This window comes from Mesitornis unicolor, unplaced genomic scaffold (genome assembly GCF_000695765.1).
Source record: "Mesitornis unicolor isolate BGI_N332 unplaced genomic scaffold, ASM69576v1 scaffold27106, whole genome shotgun sequence".
In the NCBI taxonomy this organism is placed as follows: domain Eukaryota; kingdom Metazoa; phylum Chordata; class Aves; order Mesitornithiformes; family Mesitornithidae; genus Mesitornis; species Mesitornis unicolor.
Window position 1 is genome coordinate 88,942 of NW_010190734.1, and position 15,997 is coordinate 104,938.

General features: G+C 45.9%; 1 protein-coding gene across 1 annotated transcript in view; it reads right to left on the minus strand.

Annotated features, from left to right (window-relative positions):
• VANGL1 (VANGL planar cell polarity protein 1) overlaps positions 1–15,997 on the minus strand; it is a 28,967-nt gene that overhangs the window by 5,798 nt on the left and 7,172 nt on the right. The window contains exon 4 of the mRNA XM_010186505.1: positions 746–879. Coding sequence (XP_010184807.1) covers positions 746–879 — 134 coding nt within the window. The remainder of the gene's footprint in view (positions 1–745; positions 880–15,997) is intronic.

A 15,997-nucleotide genomic window follows, 5' to 3' on the forward strand; every position in this document is an offset into this window, starting at 1 on the left:
ATAAAGGCTGTGATGGTTGGGCACACCCTGCTTATCAAGCCTAGCTTTCACTGAAAGGGTTTAAAAGCATCAAATGATTAAGTCCAGTATTCACCGCTTTGAGTGCCCACAGAGATCCACCTAGCCATCCTCCCACAGGCCTCTTTAAAGCCCAGAAGTTTCAAATAGGTTTGTAGAATGGCTCAAAGGGGGATAGTTATCGGTCTCTGACTTTCCATGAACTGCTTAGCATCAGGATGACTTGGGAGCACAGCCACACATAAGCCAAGCATCACTAAATTACTGCTAAAGATGCTGCTTCTTCCCACATTGGTATTCACCTCCTTCACTGTCCTGAAGGTGGCCTGTGGAAGTGGCATGGTAAACGACTGAGGAAGTCATTTAGGTTAAAAGTTGTGTTTATTGTACTAGCACAACCAAGGAGATGACCCAAGGGTGACAAAAAAAGCAGAGGCTGCCTAGAACAAGCAGAGATATCAAAAAGTGCTTGTCAAGTCACGTAATAATTAAGCCTGACCCAAAACTTGGCCGTTTCACCTGGCAAAGACAAAAGCCCTACTGTGGGCTAAACACATCTGTAAAGTCATCTAGAACCAGAAAACTCAGCACTGTCAGGAAGATTTACAGCGAGAGGCAAGGATTTGGCAAAGCAAAAAGGTGAGAATGTGTGCATAACAAAGCATAAAGCCAATCCAGCCCTTCTCCATCCCACCCAGTCTCAGAGACTGCATTTCACCTCACCTACCATCAACGTTGTAGACTTTCAGGCCAGCCATGTGCTTGGCTGCACGGGACTTGGAGGCTGTTAACAAGGCTGGGTTGTAGACTGTGAAATCTTTGTAGTAATTTTCCAGAACCACCAGTGCAGCTCGCTGGATGCTAGAGGGGGGAGAAAGAAAAAAAAAGTTAAGCATCCCCAAAATGCAACAAGGTGTTTTTGTTCCTTAAGAGAGAGAAAAAAAAAGCCACTTTATTTGCATTATTTGGAACAGCTTGTCACACCCACAAAATTACGCAATATGCCGAATATTCATTACTCTCTCTAGGACCTAAAATTTCACCTGAGATGCAAGATAAATGCGTCTTCCCTCACCTCAGTAAGGAGATGATGGGAAATCCCTAAACAAGGGCAGCACAAACTGAAGTGCTAAGCTGCCTGCAGCATGGGAAAATGCAGAAGAGCTCAGCCTGCCTCAGCAGCAGGGCAGCTGTGACAGAGACCCTGCCCAGGCTGAAGATCAGAGCGCAGCGCTGGTTTTGCTGTATCTGGATGGAGGGACCGGCTGAGGATGGATGCTTTTCCCTTTGAGTAACTTCCAGCCGCACCTTGCAGCTCCTCAGATCTCCTCCATCCCAGCACTGACAAGAGCCCAATCTAGTCAGCTTTCACAGCAAGATAAGATCACTGCCTGAGGAGCATGGCTGCCAGAGGAGAAGGGATTACCTCGGTATTGCCTGTTAAATCCCAGGCGAGGGACAGAGCAGGAGCAGTGACACTCCCTGCCTCCCTTTGAAGGGATGCCTAGGGACAAGATGATGACAGACGGGAGCAAAACAACACACGCGCCAGCAGCAGGAAAGGCTCAACCCAGAGGTATCTTCCTTTGCAATCAATTAGACAAGAGAGAGATGTCTGTAGGCACTGCTACTAACAAACAGGACTGGATTTCAAAACATGCCAGAGCTATGGTGTTCAAAAAAAGCCAGCAGACACACGGGATCTAGGACGTAGCTCTCTCCACATTGCTCTGGCTCCACGCCCCAGCACAGTGTCCAGCTGGCAGTGGTATCCCCAGCGAATCACCAAGATTACCGATTGAGTCAACCAGAGTTTGCCAAGAACCCACACTTAATTTCAGTTTGAACCCACAAAAATTATAAGGGAACTGACAACCTATTTGTTGCCAGTTAATTGTAAAGTTCACACTTACCAACAAAGCCTCTCCTAAGTCTTCTCACACATGTCACAACATATGAAGAAAACATTACCAGGATGGCAACGTGGGAATATAAGACATGAACAAATTAAGACCTAAATTCAATTCTCAGTATTACCACCAATTCAACGCGTGCTCCCAGAGGAGCAATTTAATTTTTCCTGTGCCTTGTGCTAATATTAAATTCCTGCATCACACCCAAGTAACTTAAACACACACACCCCCTCTGCCATCCTCATTCTCCAGCTGCCCCCCTCCCACTGATCACTGAATTAAGCAAAGATGCCAGCCCATTCAGATTTTGAGAAAGCACAAACCCAGACTTGTTCAGTGTACCTTCATCAGTCAGTACTATGGTACAGCACCACATATTTCATTAGTTGTGTACCTTTAAGATTATTAATTTACCTTTGGAAGCAAATTCCATCTTTAGGACTGTTTAGTGGGGTCTTTTGCATCTAGCTAAAAGAAGCTGTACTTTTCAGGTTCCTGTTCTTCACATTTCCTCATATCTGGTTTGTTAAAAGCAATTTCATTTAAGCCCTCAGCTACTACTTAATCAAAGAAATAATCTTCCTTTAATGAAGTAGTACAGACTGACCCACCGCTACACACATGCAAGTGCTGACACAGAACAAGTGAAAGCTGGTTTATTTCTCCCTGCCAAACTTCTGATCCCTACTGTGAATTTGCTGCAGCTTAAAAACAAAATTTCATAGAACTCATGCAGCAGCAGCAGCACCAGCAGCACATACCCCCCCTTCTGACTGCATTCAAACATGGCCAAGTTTTTCCATGTCTGCTTCCCAGGAAACACCATAGTTTAATCTCAAAATGCATTATTTGGAAAACCAGGATCAACTGAAAACAAGAAGATAAAAATGAACAGAGTTCTACTCTGCTAATACACTGTGCTCATTTCAGGCAGCATTGGGACTTCTGTCCCAGCAGTGGGAAATGTCTGGGAGGTGCTCCATTGACCAACTGCTCTGTTAGGACAAAATACAATGCAGCACAGGAGAGAATTATTTATTTTAATACATACACATTTTCCCTGGACCACACAGAGAATGTTATCATCAGGATGCCAGCTTTTCCCCACCCACTACCCCTTCCATCCTCTCACTAAATAACCTACCCCACCAATTCACTGGCATAGGCACCCAAAATCCAAACACAGTACAGCTTTTACGTCGCAATAAGCAACCATCACTGCTCTGAAAATTAAAACCCAGCTATTCTTTGCTGATGCGAATCCAGTACAGGCTCAGTCCTGTATGAGATACCACAATCACACAAAAGGTCTGCTTTCTATGGAGAGAACTGTAATTAAACATCTGTTTCCTAAATTTCCACCAGCCCATTTTTGTTTCCCATGTAGCCTATTCTAAGCATGGCAGCTGGACTGCAACTCTTCAAATCTTCTCAATGAAATAAATAAATTTTAAAAAGGAATTAAAGAGAAGACGCTGTGGACAAGAAAATTAGAAGAGTCACAATAATAAGCAAGAGTGAGGAGAAGGCTGAATCAGAGCCTCCTGGGCTGTGTTGCTCAACCTCTTCAGCCACATCAAGGGGAAGCCTCACCCCACACAGCACAGGATGGCCAACCCTGTCCCACGCAGGAGCTGCAAAGCAACAAGACCCCTCCCCCAAAACAGGCACAGACATCACAAGTCCAGCAAGAAAGGGACTCAACGCAGTTGTGCAACACAGTGTGCAAGGAGGAGGGGAACTGCAAGCAAATAAGCATCCAGACCAGCCCTGAGGAGCGACTCAGAGCAAAGCAAAACGCTAAGGAAGCCTGCCTAGTCCTAACAGAAATTCAATTTTTGGAGGCTTTTCACTGCTGCCCTGTGAGGAAGGTGAAGCAGCTGCAGCAAACCTCCCCTCCACCCATACGCCAGCTCCAATGGGGATGGACACTGGCACCCTTCCCAGAGCCCATGTTCGGAAGCTGCTCCCTTGTCTCAGGAGGGGTTCAGCACCATGTTGGTCACTGCATTTGTTCACCCCGCACTTCAGCAAACTGAGGAGGCTCTCCTTGCCTTTACGATTTTAAAAGAATGAGGAGGGGCAGGGAAAAAAAATTAACAGAAAGTTTCAACACTTAATTGCCTGTTTGGAGAGGGTCAGTGTAAGGATCCTCCTCACTTCCTACAAAGAGGATCTGGCAGCCAAATCTATTTCAGGCACTGTAACAAACTACCAGAATACAGAAAAGCAGATTGGGGACACACACAAGAAAAAACATTTTCATGGAACTGTTCAGACTCCAAACCTATGACATGAGAAAAAACCTCTTGCACAGAGCAGTGGCCTACTGGAAACCCAGTTTTTCTTGTAGGCAGTATCAGTAAGGCTCTATGTTTTGCTCTGCATTTTGTGTGGTTAGAGGGGTTCCTTTTTTTGTTGCTTACTTTGATTTCCTCCATCATCACCATCATCATCAATATTACTACTACTACTACTCCTACTCTGAAGAAAGCCACGTCACAGCATACTGCCAAGAGGGAAAGCAAACAAGCAGATCCAACAGAAGTGCAGCGTATCTCAGTGGCATCTGGCAGCAGAGAAATGCAGGCTACTTTACAAACAGTAATGAATTAACTTTTACAGGGCATCCAAGGGAGTGGAGGAGGGGACTATGTTACACAAAGGCAATTATCAGGTTTTTTTCTTCTCAAAAGGTAAGTCAGGAACAGTTTTGCTTGAATGCTTGTTGCTACGTGAGACTTTGATATTTGAGGTCTTGCCATACTCTGTAGCTCAGAGGCCATTTTGGCTTTGTATCTGCCTTCTGTGACACAGCAACACCAATTCTGAAATTGGCTTTTTAGAGGATTTCCAGGAAAACAAGACAGCGCTGTACTGAAGCAAAGTACAAGGAAAGAAGGCTGTTTATATAATCAAAATACTGTCTTTGGGCCCTGCTGGTTTTTACAGATAGGGTTTTGAATCTTCTGAAGTAATGGGAGAGGGTCAGCGAAAAAGAAAAGAAGAAGGGGGAAAAAAAAAGAAAAAAGAACAAAGCCATACCACTACGTTCAAAGTTGCCATTGGACACAGCAGGATCAGACTCAGCAGGCTACAGTGGCTGTCACTCACAAGGTTTTAGCAGTTCTGTGCTTTCCTGCAAAGCTAAAAACGTAGCCTGTCATGGTACTACACCAACCATCAGCTAGACACTACTAATGAGTGCCTCACACTTTTGCAACAGATCTAGATATAAATACACATCAAGAAAGAGCTGAGCTGTTTGCTACCAGAACACCCACTTTCTTGCCTTGCTATGGATACAAATCCTGCAGCAGCAGAGTTTAGGGTGAGCCACATGCCTGAAATCCACAGGGATAGCCAGAGAGGCCTGATCACTGTGGTGCTAATAGAGAGCTGAGGAAGCCTGGGGTTATTAAATAAAATGGTTCCCAGCACAGACTCCTTTCCTCCAAACAACACTATTTTATGTTCTTCAAAACAGACAGCATCAAACCAATCCAACGTCTCTGGGCACACAAAATACATGCCACAGCCAGTTGGGAAGCTTTGGCACCTCAAAGTGAAGTTGAGCAAGGACTGCAAGAAGAACTTTCCACACAGAGCCAGATTTACCTTACCATCTGTCTCCAGCCTACAGGTGCATCAAGCTTATCTACTGCGAGAGGTGCTGAGGTCTCCTGGAGCGCTGAGCTGCTCATCCACAGCACTTCTTACTCTGTAGCACACACTCAACTGGCTCAGAAAACTTGTGCACCTTCCCAAGGCACCATATAATCACATCTCCCTCCCAGAAAACTCCTTCCTTCACATACTCTTGGGCTAGGTGCAGAGCTGGGGCTTCAGTTCCTCATTCTTCATCACGCTTGACTGCTCTTCCAAAGCAAAGCCACCAAGACCAAAGCTTCATAAAGGGAACTGGAAATGCACAATTGAAACAAAATGAAAATGCTTCCCACACCAACAACATCCTTGCTGAAAACTGTTACAGAAGATATTTCCAGCATTCTCTAAATAGACTTACTACCCTGCTCTGCCTACCATATGAGGGATTTGGTACGTGCTGTCCTTCCCAAGCTGCACCTTGAAGCAAGGCTCCAGAGAGGACCAAGGCTGTGCAGGAGCGCTTCGCAGCACCAGCAGTAGCATCAATGCCTTAGCTATGGTTTTGTCCCCTCCAGTAAACTGAGCCGGAGTCAGATCTCAGCAGAGATGCCAAGACAAGGACCTCCTTCAGCAGCTGTGGCCAAACAAGCAAAGCAGAAAAATGACTTTTGATTGTCATAACTACAACAGCATTTCAGCCTGGTGGAGTTGAAAGAACAACAAGACCGCAGCCCCTAGGAACAGGAAAACCACATTTTCTTGTCAGACAACCACAACTGAAGTCTATGCTCAGCTAAGGCAGGCAAGCGCAATCTTCGCCCTCCCTGGAACAGGCACCGGGTGACCAGGACACAGCAAGTTTGTTTTAGATACCCAACTTTTGGCACTTGGCCAGGCAGAGAGGAGAATTTGCAAGGTCAAGTCTTTCAGGGGGAAGGGGAGGAAACCTCAGCATGGTAACAGGTTGTCATCACTGTGATGGCAGCACAACTGCTGCCCCCAAGGAAGTGAACATCCATCCATTAATGGTGCAATTTATATGGAGCCCAAACACACACACAGGGACTGTCCCACAGTTTTGCAGAAACCAGTCCCAATCTTTTCTCTCCCCTCCCAGCCTTCTTAAAAAAAATAAAAATGAAATAACAGGAACTTAAGCGTGTGTCCATCCTTCTCAAAAACTGTCACATGAATGTTGTAAGCTTAAGGAGAGCATCAGCCCAGTTTCTAGGTGCAGATCTCCCCTTTTCTGCCTTGCATAGCCCAAGACACTGTGCTCTTCAACACACACGCTCTACCCCAAGTCTCATGTTTCATGAGACAAAAAACAGAAGGGATTTCAACACACAGGTTTTCTGAATGAGAAAGGGACAGTAGGATTAATTTTCAGGTTGGGTTTTTTGTTTATTTCCTTTAACAGCAGCCTAGCCAAAACCCTCCAGTATGGATGAAAAAGGACCCCTGCAAGTCTACTACTAACATTGCTGTTATAGTTGAATCTTGTTATTTGGAAGAGAAGCTGTGAGTATGGAAAAAGGAGCTTTCAAAATAGAGGATTTTACGGAGGGTATGACCAAACTTGGGGGGAGGGGGGAAATCTGCTCCTTTATATCACACAACCCAAACAAGCTACTCATTTAAGCCTCCTTGAAGAACCCTATAAAGAATTCCCAGGCCAGTACTAAGCAGATGCTGCTACAGAAGTCCAGAGTGTTAAGTTTTAGCAAGCAGCTATAAAACCCCAGTAAACCCACAGGCATGCTTCCATTGCAATTCCCCTTCTGAGAAACCTTTCAGCCTGAGACTCCAGGAAGTTAACTGGTCTTCAGGGTACCAGCACATGGGCTGAATGGTTTTCCCAGTCACCTTTATTGGTAGAACTTCAAATTTCAATGAATGCTTTCCCAACAGTTGCACTGCCCTCTCTTCCACTTCCAACAGCTGAAGGTGGCAGCTAGTATAATTAGCTAGGACAAAAACATAAGACACTAGTGGTAATATACAGTAAGGAGGAGAATGCAATCATCCCCCTCACAAAGTGGTCCTAAAGGTCCAATAATTAGATTTACCAGGAAAAGGCAGTCACTGTGCTGAGGTCAGGCACTGTGACAGCTCCACGCTTCTCTTCCTCAGTAACACAACGAACATCTCATTTCATGGTATACAGTGCCAAGGGAGGCAAAGGTCATAGGGACACTTTTTACCCCTGACATCATATTCTGCGGAGAGAAAATGAAATAAGAAATAAGCTACAAAAGTCTAATGTGATTTTTAGAAACAACGGAGGTCCTGGAGCACCAGAAGAGCTTCCTATGGGAGGCAAGGGAATCTTCTTCACAAAAAAGGTAAGACTTAAGCTCTTACTGAGCCTAAGCTCCTTCCCAGGTTCACCGTATGCAATCCTAGGACACCTTATTGCAAGGGGTCAGCCTAGGTAATCAGAAAAGCTGTCTTCCAGTCTCCTCACAGAACAGCAATGGGGAATGTGTTAGCATGCAGCAAAGGTACATTGCACCGATTACCTCAGCCCGTCCCTTAGGACGGGTACGTGAGTGTACAAGAGGAGCACCTTCAGGGGCTGCATCTGAAAGAGCAGCTTGTGAAAGCCTGAGCACGCGGTGTGACAAACCTCTCCCCCAGAAGGCTGAGGACACCAGCTGCCAGGAGAGCAGGCTCCAAAGCAAACCACTCGCATCCCTCCTCCACCAAGACCACCTCTCCAAGGCGAACACTGTGTGTGTGAGGGGTTGTTTTCAAGCACTTGCTCACCATGCAGATACCCAGCAGAACCACGACATCCAAACAGTATAGCTCGTGAATTACCCAGTGGACAACAGCAGCTTTCAGGCACTAACAGCTTGGGCTGGGTTTCAACCAGCTCCTCAGACACCAATAACCACACACAGATGCCCCAGCAGCTCTCAGACTAGAGAGACACACGTCCCTTTGATCATATGTAACACATTCAAACAGGCGAAAGCGCTACCTTCTCATCAAGCACAGAGCTCGCCCTTGCTACCAGCCCCAGGGTCTGCTGCAATGCAGAGAAAAAAGAAGAGAGCAAAGGAGCTGACCATGCCCTGCCATGTACCCACCATGTCCCAGACACCTACAGTGCAGTGAAACAAGCCCTGGCCAGACACCCACACCACAAGCTCAACCCAGCGCCCTCAGGAGCCAGTAGTAGCATTGGATCCGGAGAGCAGCAGCTACTGAATTCACACACTACAACTCAGAAATGGGTTTTCCAAGCACACTGCCAGCACACCAAGCAGTCTGCCTCCATGCCACGGTTTTGCGAAGTGATGGGGTATGCTCAAGGGAGCTAGTGAGAATATTAACTTATTTAGGAGGAAAAAAAACCCAACAACAACAGGAAAAAAAAAAAGACCACCGTCTGCTCACACTGAAACAAAACCAGCACTGTAAAAGGCTTCCTTTAGCTGAGCAAATTAGCAGGTTGGGAAACTATGTCCTCATGCAGGCAGCAGCAGGACTGCTTTCAATGAAACCATCACTGCCATGAGAAGAAGCTCTCCTGCTTCTTTCCTTCTGTCCCATCACACCTTTCTTCTGCCACCACAATCCCTTGCAACCCTTAAGCAGCAGAAGGGCATTTAAAAAGACTGCAGAAATTGAGCTGGGCTAAATAATTTAGGAAGATACATACACAAACTATAAAGCTACATAGATAATATAGATATATAAATTATCAGTTCTACCATTCAGATCCCTGTACAATCAGACAATATTTCCTTGGGAGGGGTAAGGAAGGATCAGAAAATTACAGGATATTTTGTTGCAGAAGTATTAGCTTAAGAAGTGATGTGAAACTATGAACAAACCATGATTTATATAATTTAGGGTGTACCAAGTATTTATGAAAAAGGCTCAACCTCTTTCAGAAGTTTCTACACACCTGAGGTTATGTTGAGGATTTAAGGAGTTTCAAACAAGTTGGGGGGACAGGATGACACCAAGGTGTGCTTTACCTTCTGAATACAGGAGTTGGGAGCAAGACCAAGAGCTTACCCTGCATGCTAGAGTGAAACAGGCACTTAAGGCAGACACATAGGGATGAAATACCAGACTCTCCTGAGCCCTGAGCTCCAAGGCACCCAGCAGCCTCTAGCTTCAGCCTGTGCCACACTCAAACGCTTAGGAACTTTGCAGCAGCTGGCAATATACAGTATCCTGGATTACCACCTCCAGTCCCTACATAACCCATCACAGCATAATCTGTGACAGCGATGCATTTTCTCTTCCCAACCCTACAAGTGACACTGGGGCTGCACGGATACAGTCCATGGTTCCGAGCCAAGCATCAAAAATCCAGCGCCAACAAGGATGCAGAGGACCCTCTGCCAGGACTTTGGGAGCACAAGCCCCAGTCATCAGCCCCCAAACTGCAGCTAAGGTCTTCACTGCTGTGCTGGGAGCTTGTTTCTCTGTCAGCTGGGGAATAGCTCTCCCCAGATTGTCAGCTGAGGTCCCCACTTGACCTAAACTGAACAAGGGGAATTTAGGCACAGAGGTTCATTTAAGGAGAGTGAGTGCTGGATGAGGAATCAAGTAATAGGTGAAAATATTGCCCTCAGTTTTATGAGTGGAAAAAAACCAGTCTTTTACTACCACCCAGCTCCCTGACGTTCTCCAGAGTAGGGTCAGAAATTAGCTTCCAGTTTTCTTGGACATATTACATGATTGTGCTGTACAAGAACTGTAAATTCACAATTTCTTGCACTTTTAACAAAAAGTAAGCCTCCTCCTTTCCCCTAAGGGGCACACAGCTTGCTCCTTTGCAGAATATTTGTATTTCATCATTCACCACAAGAAACAGATGTCAAAGGTTGAGGGGGTGGAATTTTTTTTTGCAGCATTTGAAGATAAAAGTATTTTCACAGCCACAAAATTTGTTCAGCAGCTTAGGGAGACCATCTGTCTCTGTGGGTGGTACACACAGGCGATTTGGAGGGCTCTGACAGCAGGGGAAAAGAAATTACATGACAAACCCCTTAAGTACAGGGTAGGATGGGCGCATGCTGTTCTTATACTTTTGGGCTGTGTTGATTTCGAAAGACAAACCAACAAGAAGGTAAATCCTTGCAGATGAAACCAATGGCATTTCCTCCAGACCATCCTGTTCAGGACAAAGCCTAGTAGCTCCCCATCAAGGAGCAAGTAATACCATGCTAGCCAAGGGGATTAATAATTGACAGCAGGCCCTCCACTTATGAGTGGGCTTGTAAACTTTTAAAGTATTAAGTATTTCAAAAATGTGAGACTGCTCCAGGGTATAACAATCACCCTGCACAACTCGCCAATACTGCCTAGTGCATCTGCAGGAGGACAATACGACTGGTGCCTGGGCTGTGGTCCAGCACACTCAACTCCATGCTCCTTCTGGTGAAAAGGAGGAGAGAGGTGGTGCATGCACAAGGGGGTGGGTGGGGGTGATCAAAGATCAAGAAAAACATATGCAGAAAGGCTAGAGTCTAGGAAAACACGCTCCTTTCAGAAAAGCAGAGCCCTCCCAGGCTTTGGAGACAGGCTTTACCACATCAGAAACTCCCAGAGGAGTTGTGCACACAGCCAGATACTGACACTCCATCCTAGACTTTCCCCTCCCCTCTAATGAGAGGCACCTGGCAGTCCTGGAGTCTGCTGCTCACCACTGTCACAAACAAACAGCTCCTTAATGAGGTGTTGCTCTGACCCAAGTAAGATGTCCTATCTGGTCTGGGCTGACAACACCCCATCCACCATCAGACAGACCCTTGTAAAACAGAGCAAGGCACCATACCCATAACTCATTTGGAGCATCAAAGGAGACTGCTCCCTGCTCAGCAGGCAACAGCACACATGTTTTCAGAGGCTACTGGAAAATTCCCATCTGTGATTGCATGGGTACCCTCATGATAAGAGCTCTCTGCAGCACCATCCTCCTGGAGGAGAGGCAGCAGACACAGGCGGGAGGGGGAAGACGTGGCCTATGACTAAGAATGACTGTGAGGATGCAGTTGGAAGTCTTTTCCCATTAAGTCACTATTAGTTCAGCCCCAAGTCAGAGCTTCCATCCCTACTCCATGGCATGGGTTGTTTGAAGGGTGCTAATGCTCAACTGCCCATGCCACACAGCTGTGGACAGATTTCTGCAAACTCAGAGATGGCAGTGCGGAGAAGCAGCCCAGCTGCAGAAATGATGAGCTGCAAAAAGGCAGTGGTAAACTCCCTGTTATGTGGAGTGCTGCAGGAAAGACATTGTCTTGGGAGGTCACAAGTCTGACACCTCTCAGTTAGTGCTAAAGAAGGTGCTCTGGAGCAGACAGCTCAGTTTCTTCAGGAGCTTCACACTCGCAGATGCAATTAACACCCATTTAGCCGGCTATCCCAGAACTGCTTGGAAGGAGAGACTATTTCATCTTGGTGCTCATCCGGTCTGGTGATGGGGTATGGGACAGTTACACAAACGCACATCATGCAGCCTTGTACAGATTTCAGGACAGAAAAAAATGCATTCAGATATTAAGCTAATTTCACATAGGCTTGAGGCTCTGGCAACAGAGCTGCTCTCCAAAGTCGCTAGTCTGTGCAACATACTCGGAAGCTCCTGTAATCAAGGCAGCAGGACAGTTAATAAGATGTTTTGCTACAGAACAAGATAAAAACCCATCAGTTCAAACTCTTTCATCAACAGTGTTTACCACTATGGAAGACGGTCAGAGCTGAAGAAACCCCAAGGAGAAAGGAGGATCAGTGTAATTCCTCTAGTCCCTGGGAACGGAGACTAAGCAGACCACGCAGGGTAGAAGGAAGGAGCACACAAGGCCAGAGTGCCTCCAGCAGGATTTAGCCGGGCAGGTACAGTATTGCACCAATGCTTGTTCTGTAGTCCCACTTCTGACCACCCAAATGGAAACAGAAATAGCCCACAGGTGTGAGGGATGAGTCACACTACAAATGACCAATGCAATTACATACACATTATATATGAAGTTCCTTCACCAGAAAGCAGCAATGTTTCAGCAATTCTTCCCTCAGGCAAGGGACACAACTTCCCAATTCCATGGTTAAGCTGATACATTTCACCACACTAGAAACAGAAACAAAGGTGTCTATATGCTATGGAAGCTTTCCTTTTGGAGGGTAGGGAGATATTAGGACAGCATAATCCAGAGAGGAATGTTGACACAACTCAAGGCAAGAGCACTGTACTGTTCAAAAGTGGATCAGGTGTCCTTAATTAGAAAAAGTTCACCCTTGATAAGGGGAAGTGTATTTGAACAACCCCTTGTCGCAAGATCCGATGTACAAGGCTTACAAATGCAGACTTGTATTATTCCCACTCCTTAACCCTCTATGTCCTTCCCCATTAGGGAACACGGGCCTAGCGGCACCAAGGGACACAGAGAAGAGAGTGCTCATCAGATTAGATCAGTAAATACGGACAGCCTAGAGATCAGTTTTACAAGCAATGAGTTCAATAGATACAAGGCTTGCCAACCCAGAGCAGCTGGGTCAAAAGTGGGCATCAAGCTTCCACCACACAGTTCTGTTTCAGCTCTGGTTTGTACTGAAGGTAAGGAAGGGCTTGAGCATCAACTTGAGCACCAACTAAGAAGCAGCTACTCTGCTGCCTCCAGTTCAACTTCGTTTTGTGAGCATGTACAAACCATGAGATTTCTCAGCAAGATATTTGTAGTTCCTGCAGGCAAGGTACAGGCTCCTCAGAGACAGGTACCTTATTTCAGGAAGCAGCTGCTCCCTTCCTGGATTTTTAAACCACAGCTCAACAAACATCCATCCAAAAGCTGATGAGTAATAGGGTTATACAGGGAATGCTCTAACAGACTTTTTCCATACAGCGCTGGTATTTCCAAGTACTAGGCTTCTCCCCATCAGATGGACAGAGAACATCAGCCAGCTCACAGCTACCCTGACTCCAAAGGCATAGGGAGGCCTCCCCACTCATTTCCCAGTCAGCTCATCCATAAAAGCCAGCCCACACCAGGAAGGACAGAAAAGCTGGCTGAAGCTCTCAGCACTTCATATGGCCCAATACACGATGAGCTATCATGGCTCTGCTCCTCAAATTCCTGCGGCAGGGATAAGCAAAAGGGAAGAGAAAGACCCATTCTCAGACATTTCTAACCTCAGAAAACCAAGACTGTACTGGTGCCCAACATTCAGTCAATGTGTGAGATCAGTAATTACCACACGTGTTTGAAGCCATTCATTTTCCTGAGCTGTCTAGACTAGCAAAGCACTAGGGTGGAGAAAGACTGGAGAAAAAGGGAGTATGTTTAGCACTCTAACAACAGAAAAGGAGGGTTTTCGCCAGCAATAGCCATCCTACATAATTTGAGCCATCCAGAAGGAACTGAACTGTGGATGACAGGTGTCATCAGTGTCCTTATCCGTAGGGACAAATCAAACCCTCAGCTCACAAAATTATCAGCCTTTCAACAGAAAAGTTATCTGCTGTCGCTCTCCTCCACCTTTGTTTCCCTTTGTTGCTGCTTTCAAAAGTCTCGCCAGCATCCCCACCCAACCCCTTGCATTTTCCCAGGCTTGACCTCTCTGGTATCTACCCTGTTCCCTGATCTTTACCCATACATACCACTGTAAAGCATCCCCCCTGCATGGCAACCTTTCCCACCAGGAGCAGCAGAGCAGTCAGTGAGCTGAGACTTGGCACCACATTCACTGGGACTCCAACTTAATTTTTACCTCCCCCCCTCAAGCTCCTGAACTGATGCCAAAGGGAACACTCGTTTTGGCAGTCAAGTCTCCCAGAAGAAAAGTTACAGCCAAAGCGCTGGGGGTGGGACCAAGCCAGCCTATTAATAGGCTGATTATAATATGAATTTGGGGAACTACTCCCAAATATGCTTACCCTCCTGGACCTAGGGCCCTCAGGGGTGGAGTGGAATACCTAACTCAGCACTTTCAGCTTCTCTGTTGCATCTGGAGCCAGGGATGGTGGAAAATCCTGTCTGCAGCCTGCCTGGCAAAAACATGGTTTTCCAGAAGGGTGGCTGAGCTATTGTTTTCTTCTCTTCTCCCCTAGAAAGCCTGTTCTCATACTTACATAGCAGCCCCTTCTGCCTCATAAGAAAAGACCTGGAATTTGAAAGTTTCCGCCTTGGATTAAAGAGCTTGATATCAATAATTTTCCTGTGGAAAGTCCAGAGCTACTCCAAGAAGCAACACTGAACAAGATAAGATGTCTCCAGAGTCTTCTCACCACCAGCTTCTTTGAAACACACTGAACTGCTTAGGAAGACAAACTCTATGGACAGCCAGGGAGCAAAACTTCTAAGGTTTTTTTCTTCTAAGGAGAGCATGAAGAGGACAAAAGGCTGGGCTGAGGCAGCAAAGTTTTGATTTCAGGAGGCAGTCAGATTGCTATACCTGTTAAAGCATGCTTCTACCTTTTTAGGTGGCAGACCACAACCTAAGACCCCTTTAAAAGTGCTGGGATGAGGCAAGCATGCATGGTGGCAAATAGAAAGAGGCCAGAGGCAGCAACATGCAGTATATGCATATTCCATTGTAGCTACAATCACCTTCCCAGCACATCCACAAGGCTGCTTCTCCAGTCTTCCTGAATAATCCAAACTGCCCTTGATCAGACCTCTTGTTCCAGCCAGAGAAGCAACCAGAGGCTGAGGGCAGCACCCTGTCATCCGGGCTGTCATTTCACCAAGAAGCATACCAAAACCTTTACTGAGCCTTTACAAAATTATGCTGCAAAGATGTTCAAAAGTCCCCAAATTTCTCATGTTTTGCATAAACATCCCACAATTCTAAACCTTCAGAAGTTGAAAGAGATACCAACTGCATTCTCTTCTTACGGTGTTTATCACATGAGGACTAACACTCCGTCTCAAGACCAGCAGCTCTTACCATTTATACACAAATAACTCACCCTGTTGCTCACAGCACAAGGAAGAGAAATATGGAAAGAGAATGAACACTCCCGCAATTAGGAAACACTGATCAAACCTACACAGTTCCACCTTTTCATTAGCAAAGACGGACAGGCTTACAGACATGCTAATACACACTAATCTGTCAGAAACCAAGGAAAAAGCAGCACTAGTTTACCATTATTAGACACACTCGATGAGACTCTCCTGTAGCTCAAGCCACTGAAGCACATACATGCTGCATGGTTTGGATTCAACATGCCAAATGAAATTGCAACCAGCTTGCCAACAAATGAGGAGTTATTAATTTTTCATACATCTTGGATTTGTCCCTAGGCTTTACAACTCTCTGCTGCCCTCATACCACCCAAGGCATTCAAAACCTTGCTGCAAAGAGAGCATTGGATGGAATACTATTTCTAACACACGTGCTATTAAATATTTAGGTATTGATTCTCGAGGAAATTTTTTGCCTCTGATGGAAAGATTACTTATATTAAAGCCAGGCATGGAGACTTCAGCAGG